This window comes from Pelodiscus sinensis, chromosome 20 (genome assembly GCF_049634645.1).
Source record: "Pelodiscus sinensis isolate JC-2024 chromosome 20, ASM4963464v1, whole genome shotgun sequence".
In the NCBI taxonomy this organism is placed as follows: Eukaryota; Metazoa; Chordata; order Testudines; family Trionychidae; genus Pelodiscus; species Pelodiscus sinensis.
In genome coordinates this window covers 901283-928846 of record NC_134730.1, presented here as the reverse complement: position 1 = coordinate 928846, position 27564 = coordinate 901283, and the positions used below count along the sequence as shown (strand labels likewise).

At 57.8% G+C, this 27564-nt stretch overlaps 1 protein-coding gene across 2 annotated transcripts in view; it reads right to left on the bottom strand.

Annotated features, from left to right (window-relative positions):
- DNAH9 (dynein axonemal heavy chain 9) overlaps positions 1-27564 on the bottom strand; it is a 251994-nt gene that overhangs the window by 122462 nt on the left and 101968 nt on the right. For both annotated transcript variants that reach the window (XM_075903450.1, XM_075903451.1), the window contains 4 exons: positions 10637-10799; positions 7998-8121; positions 4343-4485; positions 854-1015 (listed from right to left, as the gene is read on the bottom strand). In XM_075903450.1, coding sequence (XP_075759565.1) covers positions 854-1015; positions 4343-4485; positions 7998-8121; positions 10637-10799 — 592 coding nt within the window. The remainder of the gene's footprint in view (positions 1-853; positions 1016-4342; positions 4486-7997; positions 8122-10636; positions 10800-27564) is intronic.

The window sequence follows — 27564 nt, the reverse complement described above, 5'->3', positions numbered from 1 at the left end:
ATCAAACGAGATGCTGCGGACACTGTGACTCAGCTAACTACTGTGCAGGAAAGCAAAACGACCGTGTCCATGGGGCTGCTGGGTGCGGGTTGAGGAGCCATCAAACCGAGTTCCAAATGGGTTTGCTCTTGAGAATACCCAGCGATTCCCAGACACAGATGCACCGAAGGAAACGGATTCTCTGGGATAACTACGCACGTCAGCAAAGAGGAGCCCGTTCTGGCTACAGTCCACACTGATTTGTAGTCCTCCGTTTATACTGCCAGGTGCATGCGTGTGTGTGTGTGTGTGTGTGTGTGTGTGTGTGTGTGTGTGTGTGAGAGAGAGAGAGATACTACACGCGTCAGCAGAGAGGAGCGTGTGTGTGTGTGCGTGTGTGTGTGTGATACTACGCACGTCAGCAAAGAGGAGCCCATTCTGGCTACAGTCCACATTGATTTGTAACCCTCCATTTACACTGCCAGGTGTGTGTGTGTGTGTGTGTGTGTGTGTGTGTGTGAGAGAGAGAGAGACAGAGAGAGAGAGAGAGAGAGAGAGTGTGTGTGTGTGTGTGGGTGTGTGAGAGAGACAGACAGAGAGAGAGAGAGAAGGAGGCGGGAGGGAGGCTCCAGTGGGAATTCCTGGGGCCTCGGCCGGAGCGCACCCCTCAGAGCACTAGCGGCTGCTGCAGAAGCAGGGTGCTGACTCCCGGCCCTCGCTCAAAGGAACGCAGGCAGGCTCGGACGCAGCCTTCTGCTAAGGAAGCCGAGGCTGCTGCCGCTTGTCTAGCTCACAAGATCCTGGTAGCGCGCTGGGGCACTCGGGCTGGAAAGGTCTCGGCTGACGGGCCGGGGCTCCCCGGCGAGCGCCTCACCTCAATGCTCTCGCTCTCTTGCAGGAAGCGCAGGCTCACGGACTCCAGGGCCTCTCGAGGCCACTCGTGGAACCAGTCTATGGCTGTGCAGTTCACCAGCGCTGGGAACTTCCTGCTGCGAACTCTCAGCTGGCTGCCCACGGGCGAGAAGCAGAGCGCGACCTGCGGAGCGGGAAGGAGAGGAGCACTGAGGGGGCAGGCAGTAGGCGGGGGGGCTGCAGCTCTGGGGCTCGGAGTGAGATCAGGAACCAAGCCCCAAACGGCCTCCAGCTTTGAGCCTCTGCTCTTTGGCCAGTGCCTGTGGACATGCTGAGGAAAGCAGCACAGCCGCCTTCCGCCTGCGCTACACCCACCCCGCACCACTGACGCATGCGCCGGCCACAGACGCTCCAGAACCAGCCGGCTGCACGCCCAGCCCGCGCCCCATTACACCCCGCCGGGCAGCACACAGGTGCTTTGAAGTGGCTGTAGAGACAGAGCTCTGGGTGTGGAGCGATGGAAGGGGCAATGGGCTCCAGTTGCCCTGGGGCAGGTCTAGGTTGGACAGAAGGAAAAACTCTTTCGCTAGGCGGGTGGGAAGCGCTGGGCAGGGTTCCCTGGGGGGGGGGGGAGTCTCATCCCTAGAGGTGTTGAAGTCCTGGCTGACCAAGCCCTGGCTGGGCTGATTGAGTTGGGGTTTCTCCTGCTTGCAGCAGGGGTTGGACTCCATGACTCCTGAGGTCTCTTCCCTCCCTAATCTTCTGCGACTCTATTAGGCAAACTGGACGTTTGCCCCCCTCCAGTCTGCTTCTACGGCCGAGACCCAGCCCCTGTGCCGATCGGCGCCGGGACACTCGGAGTACCGGGCATTACACAGCGCAGCTCTCCAGTATGAAACGCGGGAACGAATCTAGCAGCACTGAACTGGGACCGCAGAAGAGCTGTTCCCTAGCGTGCGAATGAGGAGAAAGAAGGCGGATGGAACCAGGTCTCAAAGAATCACATGGAAAACCCAGCTGTGCTTGGACTCGAGGGTACCCTTCCCCACAGCACACCAGGCCAGTGAGGGACCCTGGGCAATAGCACTGATTCCTGCTGCCCTTTGCGGGGAGAGGCTGATGGATATTTGGCTGTGTGTGTGTTCCCTCTGGGTGCCACCCCCGCTCTCTGCAGACGGCTGGCAGGGAAGCCCTTGAGTGAACCGCTCAACGACCACGAGATCCTGTGATGAGGGCGCCAGGCCAGGTTTCCTGTCGACGAGGCACAGTGATCGCACTGGGCAGACTCTGCGAGGAGACTCACACGTGTACGCCCTTGACAACGGACGCACTCGGGGACCGGTGGCACTTTCCATTCTCCCTCGGCTGGGCAAAGACGCTGCCTCTGAGATGCAGTGACGTGCCCCAATGCACACAAGCTAGGACTGCCCTGGCAGTTAGCGACGCTCCCTGACGGGGGAGGTTAAATTTAGTGAAATCGACTAATTCAGGTTCTCTTCCTGCTACGCCTGTCGGGGGCCCGACATCCCTTCCTGCTCCTGAACCAACAATCTAGCCACACGCTCGCAGCTGCCATCGACAAGCTGGGAGCCCAGTTCCCCAAACACAGTGCTACACTATGGCCACGCTCCCATACTCAGCCCTGTCTCTCTGCCACGTGGGCACCGGGGCAGGGACGCTGTTGTGCTCTAGCCTGGCTGTTGTCTGTCTGGTGCTCGGCGGCTGCTTCCCGGGGCTGGCGGCAGCAGCGTGATGTACAGGGGCTGTGCCCCAGCTGAAGCGGGGGGGTTCTGGTGTTGGGCGTGGTGCCAACACACAGCAAAAGACACGGTCCGTGCTCCACATCCCTTCCACACGCCAAGTGAGTCTCTGCCAGAAACGTGTGCAGGGTGTGTGCTCGCTGTCAACATCCTGCTGCCGCTGCGCTCTAGAGACCACCCTTGGCGAGTCTTCTCGCTGGGTTTTCCACGCTGCAGACAGTTTAAATAGCCGGCGTGTCAGCAGCACTGAGGCATCTCTGTGCCCGGCAGGTTCTAGGAGCCCCCGAGCTCCCAACGGATTTATCACCTGCTAGCTTCAGCAAAGTTGCAATTTCTAGGCCCAGCTCTTCCTGGGATACGATGAGCCAGAACCCAACGTAGACGCATTTCCAACAGGTCTTCTTCAGATGTCTCCGGAGCCGTGTCCACTCGCATATGAGGCGGCATGTGGCACGCCGAGGCAAAGTCCCCACCCTACTCGTCAGGGTAGCTCATCCTGACTGGGAAAAGACTCGCTTCTCAGGACAGCAGCACCCCGGGTGCATCTGAGATGTCAAGTGATAATGAGTTGGAGGGAAACAAATTATTAAAAAAAACGAAAGAAGATTTCTGTTGGGCGATGACTGGATTTATTGTATGGGCCTCACATCCAGCTGGCCAGCACACGGTAAAGGAACTTGCCTGACTCCTGCTATCATGTCATTTACCTGTGCAATCCTACATCCAGACAAACAAGAAACCTAGGGACATTAAACTTCAAAGAATCTCAAAACGACCCTCATACTCCCCTTCCCGTCCCCTATATCAGATTGGGGCCTTCTTTATAGGCCTTCCCGATTTGAGAAGTTGTGCTATAGGTAGAAGCAATATGGTAGAGGGGGAATGTCAAAACTCCTCTCCTTTAATCTGGGTGCTACACCTCACCATGCCCAGATCAAAGGAGAGGAGTTCTGACATTGAGTTCTCAAGTTACCAGCTTCCATGACAGTCAGATGGGGCCTTTGGGCTAGATTTTCCAAGCAGCATTCCAGGATTTAGCCATGTGGCTCCAGGGCTACATCCCAAAGTAGCAGCTCACCATGGAAAGGTCTGTGGTAGCTTAGCAGAGGTCTGTGGGGAAACCACCATTTGGGGGTGGTGAGGGTGGGGGATGAGGAATTCTGCTTAATGAAATATGGTAAAACAATGTATTTAAGGAAACGTCAGTCACTGAGGGTATGTCTAGACTACAGGCTTCTGTCGACAGATACTGTTGACAAAGAGCGTCTAGACGACATCCAGTTCTGGCGAGAAAGCCAGCCGCTTTGTCGACATGACAGTGTAGACGCAAAGGACAGTGTCGATGCAATAACAGCACTCTGTCCACAAAAGGCGTTATTCCTCGTAGAATGAGGTTTACCACCGTCGACAAAACTGCCGAGTTCTGTTGACGTTCTGTGGACAGAACTCAGCGGCAGTGTCGTCGCAGGTCTAGTTTTGTCGACAAAAGTCCAGTCTAGACACACTCTGACTGTCTTCTGGCCAGTTCAATATGTTAAAAATATTGGGGAGAAATTCCTAATCCTCATGTTAGTGTGAAAGGTGCAGGGAGGAGCCAGTCTCAGGTTTGTTCCTGCTTGGTGCGTGGCAGACAATTCAGGTATTCGTGGACTTTAAGGCCGGCGGGATCATTAGATCACCCAGCCGGACTCGCTTATATCACAGGCCATGGAATCCCAATTGGGCGTGAATTCTCCTGGGCCGCCTCTTACCTTTAGCTGCCGTCGAACGCGCTCTATGAAGAATTTCCAGCAGGTTTCCCTGGTGTCCACCAGTCCTTGGCTTTTGACTTCGTTTCTCACACTGCGGATGATGTTTTCAACTTCATCATCAGGGAAAAGATCGGGGATTTCACCTGGGAAAAGGGGGTCACATTTTTAGAAGTGAAAGAGCAAACTGGAATTTTTGCCTTGATGATACAAGTTGTGTGTGGAGCAGAGCTAACCTCTAGGCTAGGCTCATGCATTCCAGAGCACAGATCCAAGTGAGCCGCCCTCATCAGATAGATGATCCGGAGGAGGCCACAGCTGCTCAAGGACAGCTGATTTACCTCCAATTGATTAATACAAACTTTCCCACACCCATAAAGCAAGCAGAAGTTCAAAGCACTTTCTAATCTCAGAATCCGGATACAGCAGCTGCGTTGCTCTCGGATTTCTTCTGCTATTTAGATTTCAGGAAATCTAATCCCCAGTACGCCTTACACAGAAACGAATCATTTCAGTTTTCATGATCATTTGTTACAAATGCAAGTTCTGCAGCTCTCTCCCATCTGCGGCTGTATTCAAATAAACGACAGATCACTATGGTTAGAAGCTAACGGTACAGCCAGTTAATTGCCAACAGTTTGTGCATGCAAACAGAACTGGAGCAGTCCCTGACGCGTCAGCTCCAATTTATCCCCTTCTGACCCCGTCTGGACTGAGGTGATCTGAGCTTTATTTCATATTAACAACTGAGGGGGCAGCTGCTGATCAGAAACCAGCAAAATGATGCTCCAGTTTGTTCAGAGCTGAGGTAACTACAACAAATAAACACACAAGACAAGCAGACAAGTCAAGCAATCAGAACACAGCCTTTTCCACTGAGCGGCTACAAGTTACCTACGGTTACGGCCTCCCTGGCTCTGAGCACCGGGGGGGGGGGGGGGACTCTTGCACCCGCACTGCCGGATGAGGTAACTCTGGGGAAACCTCCTAATGCCACCAAAACGGGGCCGGTGCCTTCTCCCGTCACGAGCCGCAGGCCCTCCGCCACGCGCACAGGGGAGGGGCACGTGCACTCTGAGCTGGAGACACGCCTCACCGGCGCTCGGGAGAGAAACAGAGCACTGCAGGCACCAGCACGGGCGAGCCACCTGAGCAGGGCCCTAGCGCCCCAGCCGGCCCTTACCTGGGCGGCTAGCTCCGCCCTCTGCTCAGGCAGCTCCACCGCGATTTCTAGCACGGCCGCGTGACCAGAGCTGGCGCTGGGGGCCTGCCTGAGCCGGGACTGACCCTCACGCCCAGCCCAGCCCAGCCCCCCTCGGCGGTAACCAGCTCCAGCACTGCAGGCAGATTTTTCATGTGTCCCCAGACAGATGGACAGGCAGGCAGACAGACACCCCGCCACTGGAAAGACAAAGAACGCTCCGTTTGGACGAGGCAGAGAACACGCAGGAAAGCACCAGGCCTCCCTCCTCCTTCCAGGTGCTGCCACTGGGCAGCTGCGGCATCCCTCCCTCCCCACTTTTCAGCCCATATTTCAAGCGGGGGAAGGTGAATCAGCCATGGGAAAGCGAAGGGGGAAGGGAGACTGGTACACTCACCGCCTCCGCCCTCGAGAGAGCCCCCTGCACCCTGCCTGGGGCGGATGGAGAAGGGAATCTCGTCTCATGGGACCTTGCAAAGGAGCCAGAGGAGCTCAGGAGCCCGCTGCTCCACCCACCCAGCTCCTCACTGGCCAGCGAGCACCGACCCGAGTCAGAAGGCTCACGTCTCCGTCTCATTAGAGCAAAGGGCAGCCCTCTGGTGACTGGAAGGGAAACAGAACTGTACTGAGGTGTGGAGCGGGCCTGCTCCCGCGGACAGGTGCCTCCAGCGTGGTAATTAGGGCTGGGGAGGCTCCTGCTGTCCCCGCAGGAGGGCAGCACGCAGGGCTGCCGGGGGAGCTACACACGGCACAAAATGTACCCAGCATATTAACCCCTTCTTCCTGGTTAGGAATTGGCCACACCCAGTCTCTGGCACCTACCTAGTCGTCTGCTGTCGGGCTGTCTGAACCCCCCTTCCGGGAACACATTTCAGTCAGGGGGCTGATCACAAACTCCTCGCTTTGGTATGAATGCAACACGGATTTAGCACGTCGGTTCTTAACTAGTCATGGTCACCCAAGTCCACCACGTTATTTCTGCACCCTGCTAAGCTCCCCAGAAGGAGTTTATATGCAAGTGGTATGACCCGCACAAACCCCGGTATTCACGGGAAGAACGGCTATTCTCCACGCACACAAAACCCAGCCACATAAAGGCATCTGGAAAAACAAAGGAGAGCGGAACATGGCTGGAATGATCCACTCTCTGCCAGTCCAACGGCTTTGCTGAGGTCACCCCGCTCTGCAAAACAGCAACGTCCAATTCTCTAGTTGGACTAATGGGGCTAAGCGGCCTCTCCTTGGGACAGACATTGCCCTTCTGTGACGGCGCGTTGGGGTCCCCCGTCTCCTGCACCCCGAAATGGCACAAACAGACTGCCCCAGCCGGTGGAATAGAGGTAGTTTATTGCCTCTCCAGGATACAGCACAGCACAGATGTAGTCTGGTCACAGAGCTGGGCTAGGATGCCTCAGGCCCCCTTGAGTTGGGGGGAGACTGGGCCCCTAAACTCCAGCTCCTCTCCCTAGGCTGTCTCATCCATCCTCACAGACAGCCAGCAACCAACTAACTAACTTCCAGCCCTGCCCCCCAGCCAGGGCAGCATTCCACCTTCCTTTGTTCCTCTCCATGGGGGGTGTCTGGCCACTGGTTTGCATAGTGACTCATCCTGTTTTGCTGGGTCGTGGTACCCACGGCAGCCAGTGGGGGTTCCCCCAGAGCCAGCAGCATAGAAACCAGCCAGGTACCCCCACTACGTCACACCTTCCTTCTGTGAAACATTCTTCCGACGTCCCACTCCCCCAGCACGCTGCCCCACACGGCCGGCCGGGACCTCACACTTGGGAGTAGAATTCGAGAGCTACGAACATTGGGCGCACACTCACGGACTGGGTCACAGACGTCTGAAGGCCAACACCTACTAGCTGGCCTGAGCACCGCTTGCTTCTTTCCCTGGGTTTCATTTACAAACTTTGCCACGTATTTTGCTTATTCATCGGGTGCATCTAGACGGGCAAGATTTTGCGCAAAAGCAATTGCTTTTGCGCAAAAACTTGCCAGCTGTCTACACTGGCCGCTTGAATTTGTGCAAGAGCACTGACGTTCTAATGTAAGAATTCACGCTCAGGGATAAGCCCTCTTGCACAAGTATTCTTGAGCAAGAGGGCCAGTGTAGACAGGCACCTTAATTTTTTGTGCAAGAAAGCCCGATGGCTAAAATGGCCGTCGGCGCTTCCTTGCGCAAAAGCGCGTCTATACTGGGCACGGATGCTTTTGCGGAAAAGCACTTTTTGCGTAAAAGCATCTGTGCCAATCTAGACGCTCTTTTGCGGAAATACTTTTAACGGAAAAACTTTTCCGTTAAAAGTATTTCCGCAAAATCATGCCAGTCTAGACGCAGCCATCATGTTTAGCGAACGCTCCGATCCCTTCTATGGAGCAGCTGCAAACACTGACACACCTGTGTGCATGGTGATCTGGGAAAGGAGATGGGGATCACGTCAATCGGATACATACCTGAAGCTAACAAGTCATTTACCAGCACTAAGAACCTTTCGTCGGCCACCTGGGCGTCAGTCATAAGGAATACAGTGCCAGCATTCTTCACCCCAGCTTTAATATACTGGTTTGCCAAGTCTGCCTGTGGATTGAAAAGACAGTGAGTAAGGAGGAAGGAGTTTCTGTTTGTCTGCTGAAAAGTCTCAGCCACAAACAGCGTTTTCATTGGGGCCATTTCCGGCAGGATGCTGCCTTGTTCAAAATCTTCTAATTTACTGAAAACAAAACAGTCGGAATAGATCAGCATGAAGCTTGTTCTTTGTATCGTTGCTGCCTTCATGGGTGAATCTTTCCAAGGACGCAGCTATGACCATTATTATGACTTGCTAAGCATTGACAACATGCTCTGTGTGTACAAAATGCAAAGACAGACCCTCAAAAAATAGAGGCACAAACTACAGCATCATTTTCTGAATTGTTTAATGCAGGAAAGGATCTTTATAAAGTCTTCCTGATTGGAGACAGAGCATCTAAAGTTACTGATTATTGCTGAGGATGGAGCATTGTTGAGTTTTCAGTTAAACTTGGACATTAGAATCCCTGATTAGTCTGAAGTGTAGGTAATCCCAGACTGCAGAGACTTTTCCCACAGGGCTCTGCCCTCCCAAGTGTTGTTTGCACAAGGTATGGAATCCAGTCACTCAGCTCTGTGAGGGGACAGGCGCTTGGGCGATGATCCTGGTGGCTCGATGTGCTGCTCTTTCAGTCCCTAGCCGGTACTTTCACCTTTGTATTTCAGCAGTAAGAAATACACATCCAGTGCCTCATTTCTCAAGGGAGCGCGCCCAGCACGGCGTGTTCCCAGCACTACGGGCAACTGAGGGGAAGTCTCACGTAAGGACGTCAATTCTGGGCCGTGTTGCAAGGCCACGTTGGGAATTATTTTATTTTTCACTGCGTCATCTCTGCTCCCTGCAGGGGGCACACGGGGAGCATGTAGGTACAAGTCATTAATTGTGCTCTTTTCTTCCCCCCTCCCTATCCAGCACAACCTGTGCAAGCACCAGTGGAGCCTGCCGCGCATTTCTGACCCCGTTCCTGAGAAGAGCTCGGTTCCTATTGCAAAGCCACATGCACCTGTCACTGACTCGCAGACTGGGGCCAGCATGGACCGTCACGATCACCTAGCCTGACCCCCTGCACATGGCAGACCGCAGAACCTCCCCCTCCCGAAACAGATCCCGACTGTCCGGCTGGGTTACGGAACTACTCAAATTGTGATTTAAAGCAGGGGAGGGATCCGTTCTCGGGCCAGGGGCCAACAGAAGCAAGTGAGACACAAACAAACCAACCCACCATCACTGACATGGCGTCCAACCGAGGAGAGAGACTCCCCCTATCCCCTCGCACACCCAGCCTAGTAGATTCTGTGTGCTCCAGCCCCATAGCACGGTAGCCGGGTGGGGGGGGCTGGCCTGGAGCACCAGCATGGACTCCCCAATGCTGGACTGGGGACTGAGCCTCGGGGGCCAGATCCATGCAAGCTGAGGGCCACATCCGGCCCCTGGGCCTGAGGCTCCCCGCCCTGGTTTAAAGACTTCAAGTTACAGAAACTCAGCATTTACTCTAGTTGAAACTGGCAAGAGACCCATGCTGCAGAGGGAGGTGAACCCCCGCCCCCGTAGGTCTCTGCCAATCTGACCCAGCGGAAATTCCTTTTCAGCCCCAAATGTGACCCAGTTAAAACCTGAGCCCAGGGCAAGACACACCTGCCGGGCCCTGGCAAAGAATTCTCTGCAGGACTCTGAGCCCCCCACCTCGTGTCTGGTCCCGTCATTGGGGATTTGTGCCCCGTGTGTGCCCACCACGCCCTGCCCTCCCGAAACGCCTGCAGCTCTGCCCTGAAGCCAGTTCCACCGTTCTGTCCTCCCTGCTCCCTGGGAAGTTCACTGCTCTCCTGCTCGAAACCTTTGTCCAATTTCGAGCCTAGACGCACTGATGGCCAATTTACACCCGTTTGTTCTGTTCTTCACTTACACAACTCCCCTCCCTGCCTGGCACTCATCCCCCTGCAGCTGTGTCCCCGCTCAGCCCCAATTCGGCCAGGCTAACCTAGCCAGGCGCCGCGAGTCTTCTCCCCGGGGCGGGTGTCCATTCCTCGGGTCACCGCTAGCCCCTCCTGCACCTACTCCAGCCGGAGCTGGCCTCCCTCACACACGGGCAGGCAGAATGCCTCACGTGTGCCTGGCACCATGGTGCCGACACTCCCGTCTCCACTGGAAAAAACTCGCCCAAGGCCCGAGAGCCCACTGGGCCTGGGTGGTGCCAGGAGATGGGCAGGTTTGGTTTTCACATCTAGCGCGTTTCCTTTTCACTGCGTCATCTCTGCTCACCTGCATCCCTAAGCCAGGTACAAATCGTTCTGTTTCCCTCAGCCCAAACTCGCTCAGCTCAGACGCTCTCGGGCCCTTTCCGGGCACCAAGCAGCCACCCAGCACTAAGTGATGGAGCTGGGAGCGAATGGCCGTCCCTGGCAACCCGCCTGGAATCGCATTTTACTTCCACGGGAGGTGTCCGCGGTGCACAGGGAAGACCAGCGCCGTGCGGCAGGAGTTGACGTTTCTCGCCCTCCCTTCCCACCGCTCAGAGCCGCCTACCTTCAGGTCAGGGATCCCGTAGCCTTTCCTCAGTGTGATCTGGAACACCTCCAGCGAGCTAATGAATGCTGCCAGCCTGGTCAGGCTCTGCTTGCCACTGCCCCCCACGCCCACCAACAGGGCGTTTCCTCGGGGCGATTCCAAGATACGATTGATGCGGCAACTAAACGGAAGCAGACGGAGTCTTTGGGCAAGGCGGCTTTCTGCCATCCGAAGCGTTTCAACGCATCCTTTATTGCGGAATTCGTTAGACTGAGACGAGGGGCAGACGCGCAGCCACGGCGTCAGTCTGAGGGGCGTGCTTGCAATCAATACTCTTTGAGTGAGATCTGCCGTAACCGATGCAACAACCAGTTTTCAGTTCCGGGGCAACTCAGAGCTCCCCCGGCTCCCGGCTCCGTTACTGCTGGGCTCGTCAGCTGAGGCAGCTTGGTCCGGAACACCACAGGGAAGCTACATGCAGGTTTGAGGCCTAAGGCCTAGAGTGAAGTAGTGGTCGGTGCTTTGCTAACGTGAAGCAAAGTCACATTATGGGGTAGAGGCCGGCCCTGCTCACAGAGTGTTACGAGGGCTGCCAAAGCTCCCGGACGGGCCGGGAGTCCCCCGAACTGAGCTCCATCTCCCAGAAGCTGCTGAAGCCAGTCTGGAGGTTTTAGGCCTCTAAAAGTCTGGCAGCGCAGCAAGGCTAAGGCAGGCTCCCTACCGGCCCTGGCCCTGCGGGGCTCCTGGAAGTGACCAGCATGTCCAGCTAGGTGCAAAGATGGCCAGGGGGGTTGTATCTGCCCCTGCCCTAAGCATCGACTCTGTAGCTCCCATTGGCTGAGAACCGCGGCCAATGTGAGCTTTGGGGCAGGGCCTGTGGGTGCAGGCAGTTAATCTGGCTGCTTCTCTGCCGAGGGGCTGCAAGGACATATGGGCCACTTCCAGGAGCTGCCTAAGGTAAGCGCTGCCCAGAGCCTGCTCCCCAGACTCCCTCCTGAACCCAAACCCTTCTGCCCAGGGCAGGGGTGTGCTCTTAGGGAAGGTGCAGGACAGTCAGTGGAGCAAGGATGGTACCTTTCAGAAAGGCACACCAGAACATCCCATTACCAACATAACCCCCAACGACAGGGCGCAGTCAACCTGTGGAACTCCTTGCCAGAGGATGCGGGGAAGACTAGAACTTTAACAGGGTTCAAAAAAGAGCTAGCTAGATTCATGGAGGTTAGGTCCATCAATGGGTATTAGCCAGGATGAGTAGGAATGGTGACCATGGCCTCTGTTTGTCTGGAGGTGGGTGACAGGGGAGAGGTCACGTGAGGATTCCCTGTTGTGATCCCTCCCTCTGGTCATCTGGCATTAACCACTGTGGGCAGACAGGACACTGGTCTGGATGGACCTTTGGTCTGACCGCTCTTATGATAACAGGAACATACTGACTCACCCTAGAGATAAGGGCAGGGTGACAGCCTGATGGGTAGAGATCTTTTGACCCAGCCAGCAGGTAAAGGCAAAGGCTGGCAGCCAGACACAGCAAGGTGAGAAACAACACAGCCTGTGTGTCCGTGTACAAAGCGGTATCTCAAAGGGAGTGTCTGTGGCACGCCTGGGGGGAATGGAAAGTCCAGCCATTCACTGAGCTGTTCCCATTGCAAAGGGCATAAACGTCTTAGTGATCCTGTCAAGTCTGCGGGATACTAGGACTGTGCCTCCTTGACAATAAACATGGCCAGGTGCCTTCATACCTTAACGGAGCTTGTGGTTATTGGGCGCTTCACTTGACATCTGCTGCGCCAGCTACCTGCAAGGAGCTGGGATGACATACAAAGGGAACACACACACACGCACACACATCTAACAACACTAGCCACTAACTATCTAACTCCTGAAGGCTGGGAACTACATCTTGGAACAGGACGATCAGCTCGCGTCTGTCAGGCCACCTGCCGGGGGTAAAGGAGGAGAGCAAGGAGCAATGTGAAAACAACTTTAAAAATCAGAGCTCTCACTCTCCATCTTTGACCATATTGAGGCGAGGGCTGCAGACAGATTTGGTCCAGCAATTCCTCTCGGGGAGCACAAGAGAGAAAACGACAGAGCAAACATTTACTTCACACCTCTGGAAAAGTTCTGCTGCCCAAAGTGCATGTGCCTGCCTCATTCGTGGAATACAAATGCACGTACACTCTGCTGCTCCAAGCAAGCCTTCGCTGAAGATAAACTGCTGCTTAATAACTGCATGGAGTAACAGCCTCGCTCGCAGCAGGGAGCGATATTACGGTTTTATTACATACCAAGGCGCTGTGCTGCAGGAAATGAGAGGCTTGCGAGCTCTCAGGGCTGGAAGGAATAGGGCGGTAGATCAAAGGATTCTATCTATTGTCCTTTTCTAGGATGGTAATTGGATTGGTTTCCTGGTCTTTAAGGAACTTTGGGCAACCCCATTAGGTGCCTATCTGCACTTCAGGTGCCTCAATAACATTAAAATCGGACTGTAGGGGCCCACATTCCATTGGCTTGCAGTGAGACAGAGGCGGCTGAGGGCCACCTTCTCAGCGCTTACAGGTGCAGGGATGGGCCGAGTCAGTTTGTCAAATGGGCTGAAGCTGGTTAGGTGCCCAAGAGCCATTGGGCTCAAGGGAGTTAGGCACTGTGTCTGCAGCTTTAGGCACCTAACATCTTTGAAATCTGCCCCTCAGTCACCTGAAAGCGCGATGTAGGTGCCATGGGCCCCCCTGCTTTATGAAAATTAGGTTCTGAATCTGAATATGCATAACTCAAAGGGGTTTTGTGCGAAAGGTCTCGTAACAGGTCACCACCTGTTGGATGTGCACAGCATAGTCTTGTGCATGTGTCATTCTTGCCTGGGAAGGCCTGTTTATAATTCTCAACGTGCTGTTGAGGGCTGTTACTGGTGCGCCCGGGGATCAAATCAAGGATCTGTGAATGGCTCTGTTTCTGCTGGGAGCCTGAACTGTGGTGGGTCCCTCCAGGACACGTGACCAGGCCACCTGATGCTGAAACCCATTTTGGATCTTGTGCTTTTCCACGCAGAGTGAGGAAAGTCTGAACGGAGCACAAAGAATTCCCGCTGAGGGCAAGAGGGACATAAGGGGAGAAACAGAAAAGAACGGGGCGCCCGCCAGGTGCCTGGAACCCTCCCGGCTTACCACGTAAGATGCCTGCTGGAAACATCGAGGGTTGAGTGGATGGGGCCCAGCTAGGAGGCTGCCTAGTTGTGACAGAGACAATTAGAACAGCCACTCAGGGCAAGAGTTGGCATGAAGCCAGTTTCTTAGTGGGTAGGATTGGGGCAGGGGTACAGTTAGGAGTAGGAGCAGGGGCAGGGGTAGGGGTAGGGTTAGGGGCAGGAGTAGGGTTAGGGGCAGGGGTACGGTTAGGGGTAGGAACAGGGACAGGGGTAGGGTTAGGGGCAGGGGTACGGTTAGGGGTAGGAGCATGGGTACGGTTAGGGGTAGGGTTAGGGTTAGGAGTAGGGGCACGGTTAGGGATAGGAGCAGGGGTACGGTTAGGGGTAGGGTTAGGGGCAGGGGTACGGTTAGGAGTAGGGGTACGGTTAGGGGTAGGATTAGGAGTAAGGGTACGGTTAGGGGTAGGAGTAGGGGTACGGTTAGGGGTAGGGTTAGGGTTAGGAGTAGGGGCACGGTTAGGGATAGGAGCAGGGGTACGGTTAGGGGTAGGGTTAGGGGCAGGGGTACGGTTAGGAGTAGGGGTACGGTTAGGGGTAGGGTTAGGGGCAGGAGTACGGTTAGGGGTAGGAGCACGGGTACGGTTAGGGGTAGGGTTAGGGGCAGCGGTACGGTTAGGGGTAGGGTTAGGGGCAGGGGTACGGTTAGGGGTAGGAGCATGGGTACGGTTAGGGATAGGGTTAGGAGTAGGGGTACGGTTAGGGGTAGGAGCATGGGTACGGTTAGGGGTAGGGTTAGGGGCAGGGGTACGGTTAGAGGTAGGAGCATGGGTACGGTTAGGGGTAGGGTTAGGAGTAGGGGTACGGTGAGGGGTAGAAGCATGGGTACGGTTAGGGGTAGGGTTAGGAGTAGGGGTACGGTGAGGGGTAGGAGCATGGGTACGGTTAGGGATAGGGTTAGGGGCAGGGATTCGGTTAGGGGTAGGAGCAGGGGCAGAGGTACGGTTGGGGTAGGAGCAGGGGTACGGTTAGGGATAGGATTAGGAGCAGGGGTACGGTTAGGGATAGGAGCATGGGTACGGGTAGGGTTAGGGGTAGGGGTACGGTTAGAGGTAGGAGCAGGAGTACGGTTAGGGGTAGGAGCAGGGGCAGGGGTACGGTTAGGGGTAGGGTTAGGAGCAGGGGTACGGTTAGGGGTAGGAGCAGGGGCAGGGGTACGGTTAGGGGTACGGTTAGGGGTAGGGTTAGGAGCAGGGGTACGGTTAGGGGTAGGGTTAGGAGTAGGGGTACGGTTAGGGGTAGGGTTAGGAGTAGGGGTATGGTTAGGGGTAGGAGCAGGGGTACGGTTAGGGGTAGGGTTAGGAGTAGGGGTACGGTTAGGGGTAGGAGCAGGGGTACGGTTAGGGGTAGGGTTAGGGTTAGGGGTTAGGAGTAGGGGTACGGTTAGGGGTACAGTTAGGGGTAGGGTTAGGAGTAGGGGTTAGGGTTAGGGTTAGGGTTAGGGGTTAGGGGTTAGGAGTAGGGGTACGGTTAGGGGTACGGTTAGGGGTAGGGTTAGGAGTAGGGGTACGGTTAGGAGTAGGAGCAGGGGCAGAGGTACGGTTAGGGGTAGGAGCATGGGTACGGTTAGGGGTAGGGATAGGAGCAGGGGTACGGTTAGGGGTAGGGTTAGGGGCAGAGGTACGGTTAGGGGTAGGAGTAGGGGTACGGTTAGGGGTAGGGTTAGGGGCAGGGGTACGGTTAGGGGTAGGAGTAGAGGTACGGTTAGGGGTAGGGTTAGGGGCAGGGGTACGGTTAGGGGTAGGAGTAGGGGTACGGTTAGGGGTAGGGTTAGGGGCAGAGGTACGGTTAGGGGTAGGAGTAGGGGTATGGTTAGGGGTAGGGTTAGGGGCAGGGGTACGGTTAGGGGTAGGAGTAGGGGTACGGTTAGGGGTAGGGTTAGGGGCAGGGGTACGGTTAGGGGTAGGAGTAGGGGTACGGTTAGGGGTAGGGTTAGGGGTAGGGTTAGGGTTAGGGGTAGGGGCAGGGGTACGGTTAGGGGCAGGGGTACGGTTAGGAGTAGGGGTACGGTTAGGGGTAGGGTTAGGGGCAGGGGTAAGGTTAGGGTAGGAGCACGGGTACGGTTAGGGGTAGGGTTAGGGGCAGGGGTACGGTTAGGGGTAGGAGTAGGGGTACGGTTAGGGGTAGGGTTAGGGGCAGGGGTACGGTTAGGGGTAGGAGTAGGGGTACGGTTAGGGGTAGGGTTAGGGGCAGGGGTACGGTTAGGGGTAGGGTTAGGAGTAGGGGTACGGTTAGGGGTAGGGTTAGGAGTGGGGGTACGGTTAGGGGTAGGGCTAGGGGCAGGGGTACGGTTAGGGGTAGGGGTAGGGCTACCGTTAGGGGTAGGGTTAGGGGCAGGGGTACGGTTAGGGGTAGGGTTAGGAGTGGGGGTACGGTTAGGGGTAGGGTTAGGGGCAGGGGTACGGTTAGGGGTAGGGTTAGGAGTAGGGGTACAGTTAGGGGTAGGGTTAGGAGTGGGGGTACGGTTAGGGGTAGGGCTAGGGGCAGGGGTACGGTTAGGGGTAGGGGTAGGGCTACCGTTAGGGGTAGGGTTAGGGGCAGGGGTACGGTTAGGGGTAGGGTTAGGAGTAGGGGTACGGTTAGGGGTAGGGTTAGGAGTGGGGGTACGGTTAGGGGTAGGGTTAGGGGCAGGGGTACGGTTAGGGGTAGGGTTAGGGGCAGGGGTACGGTTAGGGGTAGGGGTAGGGCTACCGTTAGGGGTAGGGTTAGGGGCAGGGGTACGGTTAGGGGTAGGGTTAGGAGTAGGGGTACGGTTAGGGGTAGGGTTAGGGGCAGGGGTACGGTTAGGGGTAGGGTTAGGGGCAGGGGTACGGTTAGGGGTAGGAGTAGGGGTACGGTTAGGGGTAGGGTTAGGGGCAGGGGTACGGTTAGGGGTAGGAGTAGGGGTACGGTTAGGGGTAGGGTTAGGGGCAGGGGTACGGTTAGGGGTAGGGTTAGGAGTAGGGGTACGGTTAGGGGTAGGGTTAGGAGTGGGGGTACGGTTAGGGGTAGGGCTAGGGGCAGGGGTACGGTTAGGGGTAGGGGTAGGGCTACCGTTAGGGGTAGGGTTAGGGGCAGGGGTACGGTTAGGGGTAGGGTTAGGAGTAGGGGTACGGTTAGGGGTAGGGTTAGGAGTGGGGGTACGGTTAGGGGTAGGGTTAGGGGTACGGTTAGGGGTAGGGGTAGGGGTAGGGTTAGGGTTAGGGGTAGGGGCAGGGGTACGGTTAGGGGCAGGGGTACGGTTAGGAGTAGGGGTACGGTTAGGGGTAGGGTTAGGGGCAGGGGTAAGGTTAGGGGTAGGAGCACGGGTACGGTTAGGGGTAGGGTTAGGGGCAGGGGTACGGTTAGGGGTGGGAGTAGGGGTACGGTTAGGGGTAGGGTTAGGGGCAGGGGTACGGTTAGGGGTAGGAGTAGGGGTACGGTTAGGGTTAGGGGTTAGGGGTTAGGAGTAGGGGTACGGTTAGGGGTACGGTTAGGGGTACGGTTAGGGGTAGGGGTACGGTTAGGAGTAGGAGCAGGGGCAGAGGTACGGTTAGGGGTAGGAGCATGGGTACGGTTAGGGGTAGGGATAGGAGCAGGGGTACGGTTAGGGGTAGGGTTAGGGGCAGAGGTACGGTTAGGGGTAGGAGTAGGGGTACGGTTAGGGGTAGGGTTAGGGGCAGGGGTACGGTTAGGGGTAGGGGTAGGGTTAGGGGCAGGGGTACGGTTAGGGGTAGGAGTAGGGGTACGGTTAGGGGTAGGGTTAGGGGCAGGGGTACGGTTAGGGGTAGGAGTAGGGGTACGGTTAGGGGTAGGGTTAGGGGCAGGGGTACGGTTAGGGGTAGGAGTAGGGGTACCGTTAGGGGTAGGGTTAGGGGCAGGGGTACGGTTAGGGGTAGGAGTAGGGGTACGGTTAGGGGTAGGGTTAGGGGTAGGGTTAGGGTTAGGGGTAGGGGCAGGGGTACGGTTAGGGGCAGGGGTACGGTTAGGAGTAGGGGTACGGTTAGGGGTAGGGTTAGGGGCAGGGGTAAGGTTAGGGTAGGAGCACGGGTACGGTTAGGGGTAGGGTTAGGGGCAGGGGTACGGTTAGGGGTAGGAGTAGGGGTACGGTTAGGGGTAGGGTTAGGGGCAGGGGTACGGTTAGGGGTAGGAGTAGGGGTACGGTTAGGGGTAGGGTTAGGGGCAGGGGTACGGTTAGGTGTAGGGTTAGGGGCAGGGGTACGGTTAGGGGTAGGAGTAGGGGTACGGTTAGGGGTAGGGTTAGGGGCAGGGGTACGGTTAGGGGTAGGAGTAGGGGTACGGTTAGGGGTAGGGTTAGGGGCAGGGGTACGGTTAGGGGTAGGGTTAGGAGTAGGAGTACGGTTAGGGGTAGGGTTAGGAGTGGGGGTACAGTTAGGGGTAGGGCTAGGGGCAGGGGTACGGTTAGGGGTAGGGGTAGGGCTACGGTTAGGGGTAGGGTTAGGGGCAGGGGTACGGTTAGGGGTAGGGTTAGGAGTAGGGGTACGGTTAGGGGTAGGGTTAGGGGTACGGTTAGGGGTAGGGTTAGGGGTAGGGTTAGGGTTAGGGGTAGGGGCAGGGGTACGGTTAGGGGCAGGGGTAAGGTTAGGGGTAGGGGTAGGGCTACGGTTAGGGGTAGGGTTAGGGGCAGGGGTACGGTTAGGGGTAGGGTTAGGAGTAGGGGTACGGTTAGGGGTAGGGTTAGGGGTACGGTTAGGGGTAGGGTTAGGGGTAGGGTTAGGGTTAGGGGTAGGGGCAGGGGTAGGGCTAGGGGCAGGGGTACGGTTAGGGGTAGGGGTAGGGCTACGGTTAGGGGTAGGGTTAGGGGCAGGGGTACGGTTAGGGGTAGGGTTAGGAGTGGGGGTACGGTTAGGGGTAGGGTTAGGGGTACGGTTAGGGGTAGGGTTAGGGGTAGGGTTAGGGTTAGGGGTAGGGGCAGGGGTACGGTTAGGGGCAGGGGTAAGGTTAGGGGTAGGAGCACGGGTACGGTTAGGGGTAAGGTTAGGGGCAGGGGTACGGTTAGGGGTGGGAGTAGGGGTACGGTTAGGGTTAGGGTTAGGGGTTAGGGGTTAGGAGTAGGGGTACGGTTAGGGGTACGGTTAGGGGTAGGGTTAGGAGTAGGGGTACGGTTAGGGGTAGGGTTAGGGGCAAGGGTACGGTTAGGGGTAGGAGTAGGGGTACGGTTAGGGGTAGGGTTAGGGGCAGGGGTACGGTTAGGGGTAGGGTTAGGAGTGGGGGTACGGTTAGGGGTAGGGCTAGGGGCAGGGGTACGGTTAGGGGTAGGCGTAGGGCTACCGTTAGGGGTAGGGTTAGGGGCAGGGGTACGGTTAGGGGTAGGGTTAGGAGTAGGGGTACGGTTAGGGGTAGGGTTAGGAGTGGGGGTACGGTTAGGGGTAGGGTTAGGGGTACGGTTAGGGGTAGGGGTAGGGTTAGGGTTAGGGGTAGGGGCAGGGGTACGGTTAGGGGCAGGGGTACGGTTAGGGGTAGGGGTACGGTTAGGGGTAGGGTTAGGGGCAGGGGTAAGGTTAGGGGTAGGAGCACGGGTACGGTTAGGGGTAGGGTTAGGGGCAGGGGTACGGTTAGGGGTGGGAGTAGGGGTACGGTTAGGGGTAGGGTTAGGGTCAGGGGTACGGTTAGGGGTAGGAGTAGGGGTACGGTTAGGGTTAGGGGTTAGGGGTTAGGGGTTAGGAGTAGGGGTACGGTTAGGGGTACGGTTAGGGGTAGGGTTAGGAGTAGGGGTACGGTTAGGGGTAGGGTTAGGGGCAGAGGTACGGTTAGGGGTAGGAGTAGGGGTAGGGTTAGGGGCAGGGGTACGGTTAGGGGTAGGAGTAGGGGTACGGTTAGGGGTAGGGTTAGGGGCAGGGGTACGGTTAGGGGTAGGAGTAGGGGTAGGGTTAGGGGCAGGGGTACGGTTAGGGGTAGGAGTAGGGGTACGGTTAGGGGTAGGGTTAGGGGCAGGGGTACGGTTAGGGGTAGGAGTAGGGGTACGGTTAGGGGTAGGGTTAGGGGCAGGGGTACGGTTAGGGGTAGGAGTAGGGGTACGGTTAGGGGTAGGGTTAGGGGTAGGGTTAGGGTTAGGGGTAGGGGCAGGGGTACGGTTAGGGGCAGGGGTACGGTTAGGAGTAGGGGTACGGTTAGGGGTAGGGTTAGGGGCAGGGGTAAGGTTAGGGTAGGAGCACGGGTACGGTTAGGGGTAGGGTTAGGGGCAGGGGTACGGTTAGGGGTAGGAGTAGGGGTACGGTTAGGGGTAGGGTTAGGGGCAGGGGTACGGTTAGGGGTAGGAGTAGGGGTACGGTTAGGGGTAGGGTTAGGGGCAGGGGTACGGTTAGGGGTAGGAGTAGGGGTACGGTTAGGGGTAGGGTTAGGGGCAGGGGTACGGTTAGGGGTAGGGTTAGGAGTAGGGGTACGGTTAGGGGTAGGGTTAGGAGTGGGGGTACGGTTAGGGGTAGGGCTAGGGGCAGGGGTACGGTTAGGGGTAGGGGTAGGAGTAGGGGTACAGTTAGGGGTAGGGTTAGGAGTGGGGGTACGGTTAGGGGTAGGGCTAGGGGCAGGGGTACGGTTAGGGGTAGGGGTAGGGCTACCGTTAGGGGTAGGGTTAGGAGTAGGGGTACGGTTAGGGGTAGGGTTAGGAGTAGGGGTACGGTTAGGGGTAGGGTTAGGAGTGGGGGTACGGTTAGGGGTAGGGTTAGGGGCAGGGGTACGGTTAGGGGTAGGGTTAGGGGCAGGGGTACGGTTAGGGGTAGGGGTAGGGCTACCGTTAGGGGTAGGGTTAGGGGCAGGGGTACGGTTAGGGGTAGGGTTAGGAGTAGGGGTACGGTTAGGGGTAGGGTTAGGGGCAGGGGTACGGTTAGGGGTAGGGTTAGGGGCAGGGGTACGGTTAGGGGTAGGAGTAGGGGTACGGTTAGGGGTAGGGTTAGGGGCAGGGGTACGGTTAGGGGTAGGAGTAGGGGTACGGTTAGGGGTAGGGTTAGGGGCAGGGGTACGGTTAGGGGTAGGGTTAGGAGTAGGGGTACGGTTAGGGGTAGGGTTAGGAGTGGGGGTACGGTTAGGGGTAGGGCTAGGGGCAGGGGTACGGTTAGGGGTAGGGGTAGGGCTACCGTTAGGGGTAGGGTTAGGGGCAGGGGTACGGTTAGGGGTAGGGTTAGGAGTAGGGGTACGGTTAGGGGTAGGGTTAGGAGTGGGGGTACGGTTAGGGGTAGGGTTAGGGGTACGGTTAGGGGTAGGGGTAGGGGTAGGGTTAGGGTTAGGGGTAGGGGCAGGGGTACGGTTAGGGGCAGGGGTACGGTTAGGAGTAGGGGTACGGTTAGGGGTAGGGTTAGGGGCAGGGGTAAGGTTAGGGGTAGGAGCACGGGTACGGTTAGGGGTAGGGGTAGGGGCAGGGGTACGGTTAGGGGTGGGAGTAGGGGTACGGTTAGGGGTAGGGTTAGGGGCAGGGGTACGGTTAGGGGTAGGAGTAGGGGTACGGTTAGGGTTAGGGGTTAGGGGTTAGGAGTAGGGGTACGGTTAGGGGTACGGTTAGGGGTACGGTTAGGGGTAGGGGTACGGTTAGGAGTAGGAGCAGGGGCAGAGGTACGGTTAGGGGTAGGAGCATGGGTACGGTTAGGGGTAGGGATAGGAGCAGGGGTACGGTTAGGGGTAGGGTTAGGGGCAGAGGTACGGTTAGGGGTAGGAGTAGGGGTACGGTTAGGGGTAGGGTTAGGGGCAGGGGTACGGTTAGGGGTAGGGGTAGGGTTAGGGGCAGGGGTACGGTTAGGGGTAGGAGTAGGGGTACGGTTAGGGGTAGGGTTAGGGGCAGGGGTACGGTTAGGGGTAGGAGTAGGGGTACGGTTAGGGGTAGGGTTAGGGGCAGGGGTACGGTTAGGGGTAGGAGTAGGGGTACCGTTAGGGGTAGGGTTAGGGGCAGGGGTACGGTTAGGGGTAGGAGTAGGGGTACGGTTAGGGGTAGGGTTAGGGGTAGGGTTAGGGTTAGGGGTAGGGGCAGGGGTACGGTTAGGGGCAGGGGTACGGTTAGGAGTAGGGGTACGGTTAGGGGTAGGGTTAGGGGCAGGGGTAAGGTTAGGGTAGGAGCACGGGTACGGTTAGGGGTAGGGTTAGGGGCAGGGGTACGGTTAGGGGTAGGAGTAGGGGTACGGTTAGGGGTAGGGTTAGGGGCAGGGGTACGGTTAGGGGTAGGAGTAGGGGTACGGTTAGGGGTAGGGTTAGGGGCAGGGGTACGGTTAGGTGTAGGGTTAGGGGCAGGGGTACGGTTAGGGGTAGGAGTAGGGGTACGGTTAGGGGTAGGGTTAGGGGCAGGGGTACGGTTAGGGGTAGGAGTAGGGGTACGGTTAGGGGTAGGGTTAGGGGCAGGGGTACGGTTAGGGGTAGGGTTAGGAGTAGGAGTACGGTTAGGGGTAGGGTTAGGAGTGGGGGTACAGTTAGGGGTAGGGCTAGGGGCAGGGGTACGGTTAGGGGTAGGGGTAGGGCTACGGTTAGGGGTAGGGTTAGGGGCAGGGGTACGGTTAGGGGTAGGGTTAGGAGTAGGGGTACGGTTAGGGGTAGGGTTAGGAGTGGGGGTACGGTTAGGGGTAGGGTTAGGGGTACGGTTAGGGGTAGGGTTAGGGGTAGGGTTAGGGTTAGGGGTAGGGGCAGGGGTACGGTTAGGGGCAGGGGTAAGGTTAGGGGTAGGAGCACGGGTACGGTTAGGGGTAAGGTTAGGGGCAGGGGTACGGTTAGGGGTGGGAGTAGGGGTACGGTTAGGGTTAGGGTTAGGGGTTAGGGGTTAGGAGTAGGGGTACGGTTAGGGGTACGGTTAGGGGTAGGGTTAGGAGTAGGGGTACGGTTAGGGGTAGGGTTAGGGGCAAGGGTACGGTTAGGGGTAGGAGTAGGGGTACGGTTAGGGGTAGGGTTAGGGGCAGGGGTACGGTTAGGGGTAGGGTTAGGAGTGGGGGTACGGTTAGGGGTAGGGCTAGGGGCAGGGGTACGGTTAGGGGTAGGCGTAGGGCTACCGTTAGGGGTAGGGTTAGGGGCAGGGGTACGGTTAGGGGTAGGGTTAGGAGTAGGGGTACGGTTAGGGGTAGGGTTAGGAGTGGGGGTACGGTTAGGGGTAGGGTTAGGGGTACGGTTAGGGGTAGGGGTAGGGTTAGGGTTAGGGGTAGGGGCAGGGGTACGGTTAGGGGCAGGGGTACGGTTAGGGGTAGGGGTACGGTTAGGGGTAGGGTTAGGGGCAGGGGTAAGGTTAGGGGTAGGAGCACGGGTACGGTTAGGGGTAGGGTTAGGGGCAGGGGTACGGTTAGGGGTGGGAGTAGGGGTACGGTTAGGGGTAGGGTTAGGGTCAGGGGTACGGTTAGGGGTAGGAGTAGGGGTACGGTTAGGGTTAGGGGTTAGGGGTTAGGGGTTAGGAGTAGGGGTACGGTTAGGGGTACGGTTAGGGGTAGGGTTAGGAGTAGGGGTACGGTTAGGGGTAGGGTTAGGGGCAGAGGTACGGTTAGGGGTAGGAGTAGGGGTAGGGTTAGGGGCAGGGGTACGGTTAGGGGTAGGAGTAGGGGTACGGTTAGGGGTAGGGTTAGGGGCAGGGGTACGGTTAGGGGTAGGAGTAGGGGTAGGGTTAGGGGCAGGGGTACGGTTAGGGGTAGGAGTAGGGGTACGGTTAGGGGTAGGGTTAGGGGCAGGGGTACGGTTAGGGGTAGGAGTAGGGGTACGGTTAGGGGTAGGGTTAGGGGCAGGGGTACGGTTAGGGGTAGGAGTAGGGGTACGGTTAGGGGTAGGGTTAGGGGTAGGGTTAGGGTTAGGGGTAGGGGCAGGGGTACGGTTAGGGGCAGGGGTACGGTTAGGAGTAGGGGTACGGTTAGGGGTAGGGTTAGGGGCAGGGGTAAGGTTAGGGTAGGAGCACGGGTACGGTTAGGGGTAGGGTTAGGGGCAGGGGTACGGTTAGGGGTAGGAGTAGGGGTACGGTTAGGGGTAGGGTTAGGGGCAGGGGTACGGTTAGGGGTAGGAGTAGGGGTACGGTTAGGGGTAGGGTTAGGGGCAGGGGTACGGTTAGGGGTAGGAGTAGGGGTACGGTTAGGGGTAGGGTTAGGGGCAGGGGTACGGTTAGGGGTAGGGTTAGGAGTAGGGGTACGGTTAGGGGTAGGGTTAGGAGTGGGGGTACGGTTAGGGGTAGGGCTAGGGGCAGGGGTACGGTTAGGGGTAGGGGTAGGGCTACCGTTAGGGGTAGGGTTAGGGGCAGGGGTACGGTTAGGGGTAGGGTTAGGAGTGGGGGTACGGTTAGGGGTAGGGTTAGGGGCAGGGGTACGGTTAGGGGTAGGGTTAGGAGTAGGGGTACAGTTAGGGGTAGGGTTAGGAGTGGGGGTACGGTTAGGGGTAGGGCTAGGGGCAGGGGTACGGTTAGGGGTAGGGGTAGGGCTACCGTTAGGGGTAGGGTTAGGGGCAGGGGTACGGTTAGGGGTAGGGTTAGGAGTAGGGGTACGGTTAGGGGTAGGGTTAGGAGTAGGGGTACGGTTAGGGGTAGGGTTAGGAGTGGGGGTACGGTTAGGGGTAGGGTTAGGGGCAGGGGTACGGTTAGGGGTAGGGTTAGGGGCAGGGGTACGGTTAGGGGTAGGGGTAGGGCTACCGTTAGGGGTAGGGTTAGGGGCAGGGGTACGGTTAGGGGTAGGGTTAGGAGTAGGGGTACGGTTAGGGGTAGGGTTAGGGGCAGGGGTACGGTTAGGGGTAGGGTTAGGGGCAGGGGTACGGTTAGGGGTAGGAGTAGGGGTACGGTTAGGGGTAGGGTTAGGGGCAGGGGTACGGTTAGGGGTAGGAGTAGGGGTACGGTTAGGGGTAGGGTTAGGGGCAGGGGTACGGTTAGGGGTAGGGTTAGGAGTAGGGGTACGGTTAGGGGTAGGGTTAGGAGTGGGGGTACGGTTAGGGGTAGGGCTAGGGGCAGGGGTACGGTTAGGGGTAGGGGTAGGGCTACCGTTAGGGGTAGGGTTAGGGGCAGGGGTACGGTTAGGGGTAGGGTTAGGAGTAGGGGTACGGTTAGGGGTAGGGTTAGGAGTGGGGGTACGGTTAGGGGTAGGGTTAGGGGTACGGTTAGGGGTAGGGGTAGGGGTAGGGTTAGGGTTAGGGGTAGGGGCAGGGGTACGGTTAGGGGCAGGGGTACGGTTAGGAGTAGGGGTACGGTTAGGGGTAGGGTTAGGGGCAGGGGTAAGGTTAGGGGTAGGAGCACGGGTACGGTTAGGGGTAGGGTTAGGGGCAGGGGTACGGTTAGGGGTGGGAGTAGGGGTACGGTTAGGGGTAGGGTTAGGGGCAGGGGTACGGTTAGGGGTAGGAGTAGGGGTACGGTTAGGGTTAGGGGTTAGGGGTTAGGAGTAGGGGTACGGTTAGGGGTACGGTTAGGGGTACGGTTAGGGGTAGGGGTACGGTTAGGAGTAGGAGCAGGGGCAGAGGTACGGTTAGGGGTAGGAGCATGGGTACGGTTAGGGGTAGGGATAGGAGCAGGGGTACGGTTAGGGGTAGGGTTAGGGGCAGAGGTACGGTTAGGGGTAGGAGTAGGGGTACGGTTAGGGGTAGGGTTAGGGGCAGGGGTACGGTTAGGGGTAGGGGTAGGGTTAGGGGCAGGGGTACGGTTAGGGGTAGGAGTAGGGGTACGGTTAGGGGTAGGGTTAGGGGCAGGGGTACGGTTAGGGGTAGGAGTAGGGGTACGGTTAGGGGTAGGGTTAGGGGCAGGGGTACGGTTAGGGGTAGGAGTAGGGGTACCGTTAGGGGTAGGGTTAGGGGCAGGGGTACGGTTAGGGGTAGGAGTAGGGGTACGGTTAGGGGTAGGGTTAGGGGTAGGGTTAGGGTTAGGGGTAGGGGCAGGGGTACGGTTAGGGGCAGGGGTACGGTTAGGAGTAGGGGTACGGTTAGGGGTAGGGTTAGGGGCAGGGGTAAGGTTAGGGTAGGAGCACGGGTACGGTTAGGGGTAGGGTTAGGGGCAGGGGTACGGTTAGGGGTAGGAGTAGGGGTACGGTTAGGGGTAGGGTTAGGGGCAGGGGTACGGTTAGGGGTAGGAGTAGGGGTACGGTTAGGGGTAGGGTTAGGGGCAGGGGTACGGTTAGGTGTAGGGTTAGGGGCAGGGGTACGGTTAGGGGTAGGAGTAGGGGTACGGTTAGGGGTAGGGTTAGGGGCAGGGGTACGGTTAGGGGTAGGAGTAGGGGTACGGTTAGGGGTAGGGTTAGGGGCAGGGGTACGGTTAGGGGTAGGGTTAGGAGTAGGAGTACGGTTAGGGGTAGGGTTAGGAGTGGGGGTACAGTTAGGGGTAGGGCTAGGGGCAGGGGTACGGTTAGGGGTAGGGGTAGGGCTACGGTTAGGGGTAGGGTTAGGGGCAGGGGTACGGTTAGGGGTAGGGTTAGGAGTAGGGGTACGGTTAGGGGTAGGGTTAGGAGTGGGGGTACGGTTAGGGGTAGGGTTAGGGGTACGGTTAGGGGTAGGGTTAGGGGTAGGGTTAGGGTTAGGGGTAGGGGCAGGGGTACGGTTAGGGGCAGGGGTAAGGTTAGGGGTAGGAGCACGGGTACGGTTAGGGGTAGGGTTAGGGGCAGGGGTACGGTTAGGGGTGGGAGTAGGGGTACGGTTAGGGTTAGGGTTAGGGGTTAGGGGTTAGGAGTAGGGGTACGGTTAGGGGTACGGTTAGGGGTAGGGTTAGGAGTAGGGGTACGGTTAGGGGTAGGGTTAGGGGCAAGGGTACGGTTAGGGGTAGGAGTAGGGGTACGGTTAGGGGTAGGGTTAGGGGCAGGGGTACGGTTAGGGGTAGGGTTAGGAGTGGGGGTACGGTTAGGGGTAGGGCTAGGGGCAGGGGTACGGTTAGGGGTAGGCGTAGGGCTACCGTTAGGGGTAGGGTTAGGGGCAGGGGTACGGTTAGGGGTAGGGTTAGGAGTAGGGGTACGGTTAGGGGTAGGGTTAGGAGTGGGGGTACGGTTAGGGGTAGGGTTAGGGGTACGGTTAGGGGTAGGGGTAGGGTTAGGGTTAGGGGTAGGGGCAGGGGTACGGTTAGGGGCAGGGGTACGGTTAGGAGTAGGGGTACGGTTAGGGGTAGGGTTAGGGGCAGGGGTAAGGTTAGGGGTAGGAGCACGGGTACGGTTAGGGGTAGGGTTAGGGGCAGGGGTACGGTTAGGGGTGGGAGTAGGGGTACGGTTAGGGGTAGGGTTAGGGTCAGGGGTACGGTTAGGGGTAGGAGTAGGGGTACGGTTAGGGTTAGGGGTTAGGGGTTAGGGGTTAGGAGTAGGGGTACGGTTAGGGGTACGGTTAGGGGTAGGGTTAGGAGTAGGGGTACGGTTAGGGGTAGGGTTAGGGGCAGAGGTACGGTTAGGGGTAGGAGTAGGGGTAGGGTTAGGGGCAGGGGTACGGTTAGGGGTAGGAGTAGGGGTACGGTTAGGGGTAGGGTTAGGGGCAGGGGTACGGTTAGGGGTAGGAGTAGGGGTAGGGTTAGGGGCAGGGGTACGGTTAGGGGTAGGAGTAGGGGTACGGTTAGGGGTAGGGTTAGGGGCAGGGGTACGGTTAGGGGTAGGAGTAGGGGTACGGTTAGGGGTAGGGTTAGGGGCAGGGGTACGGTTAGGGGTAGGAGTAGGGGTACGGTTAGCGGTAGGGTTAGGGGCAGGGGTACGGTTAGGGGTAGGAGTAGGGGTACGGTTAGGGGTAGGGTTAGGGGTAGGGTTAGGGGTAGGGGCAGGGGTACGGTTAGGGGTAGGAGTACGGTTAGGAGTAGGGGTACGGTTAGGGGTAGGGTTAGGGGCAGGGGTACGGTTAGGGGTAGGAGTAGGGGTACGGTTAGGGGTAGGGTTAGGGGCAGGGGTAC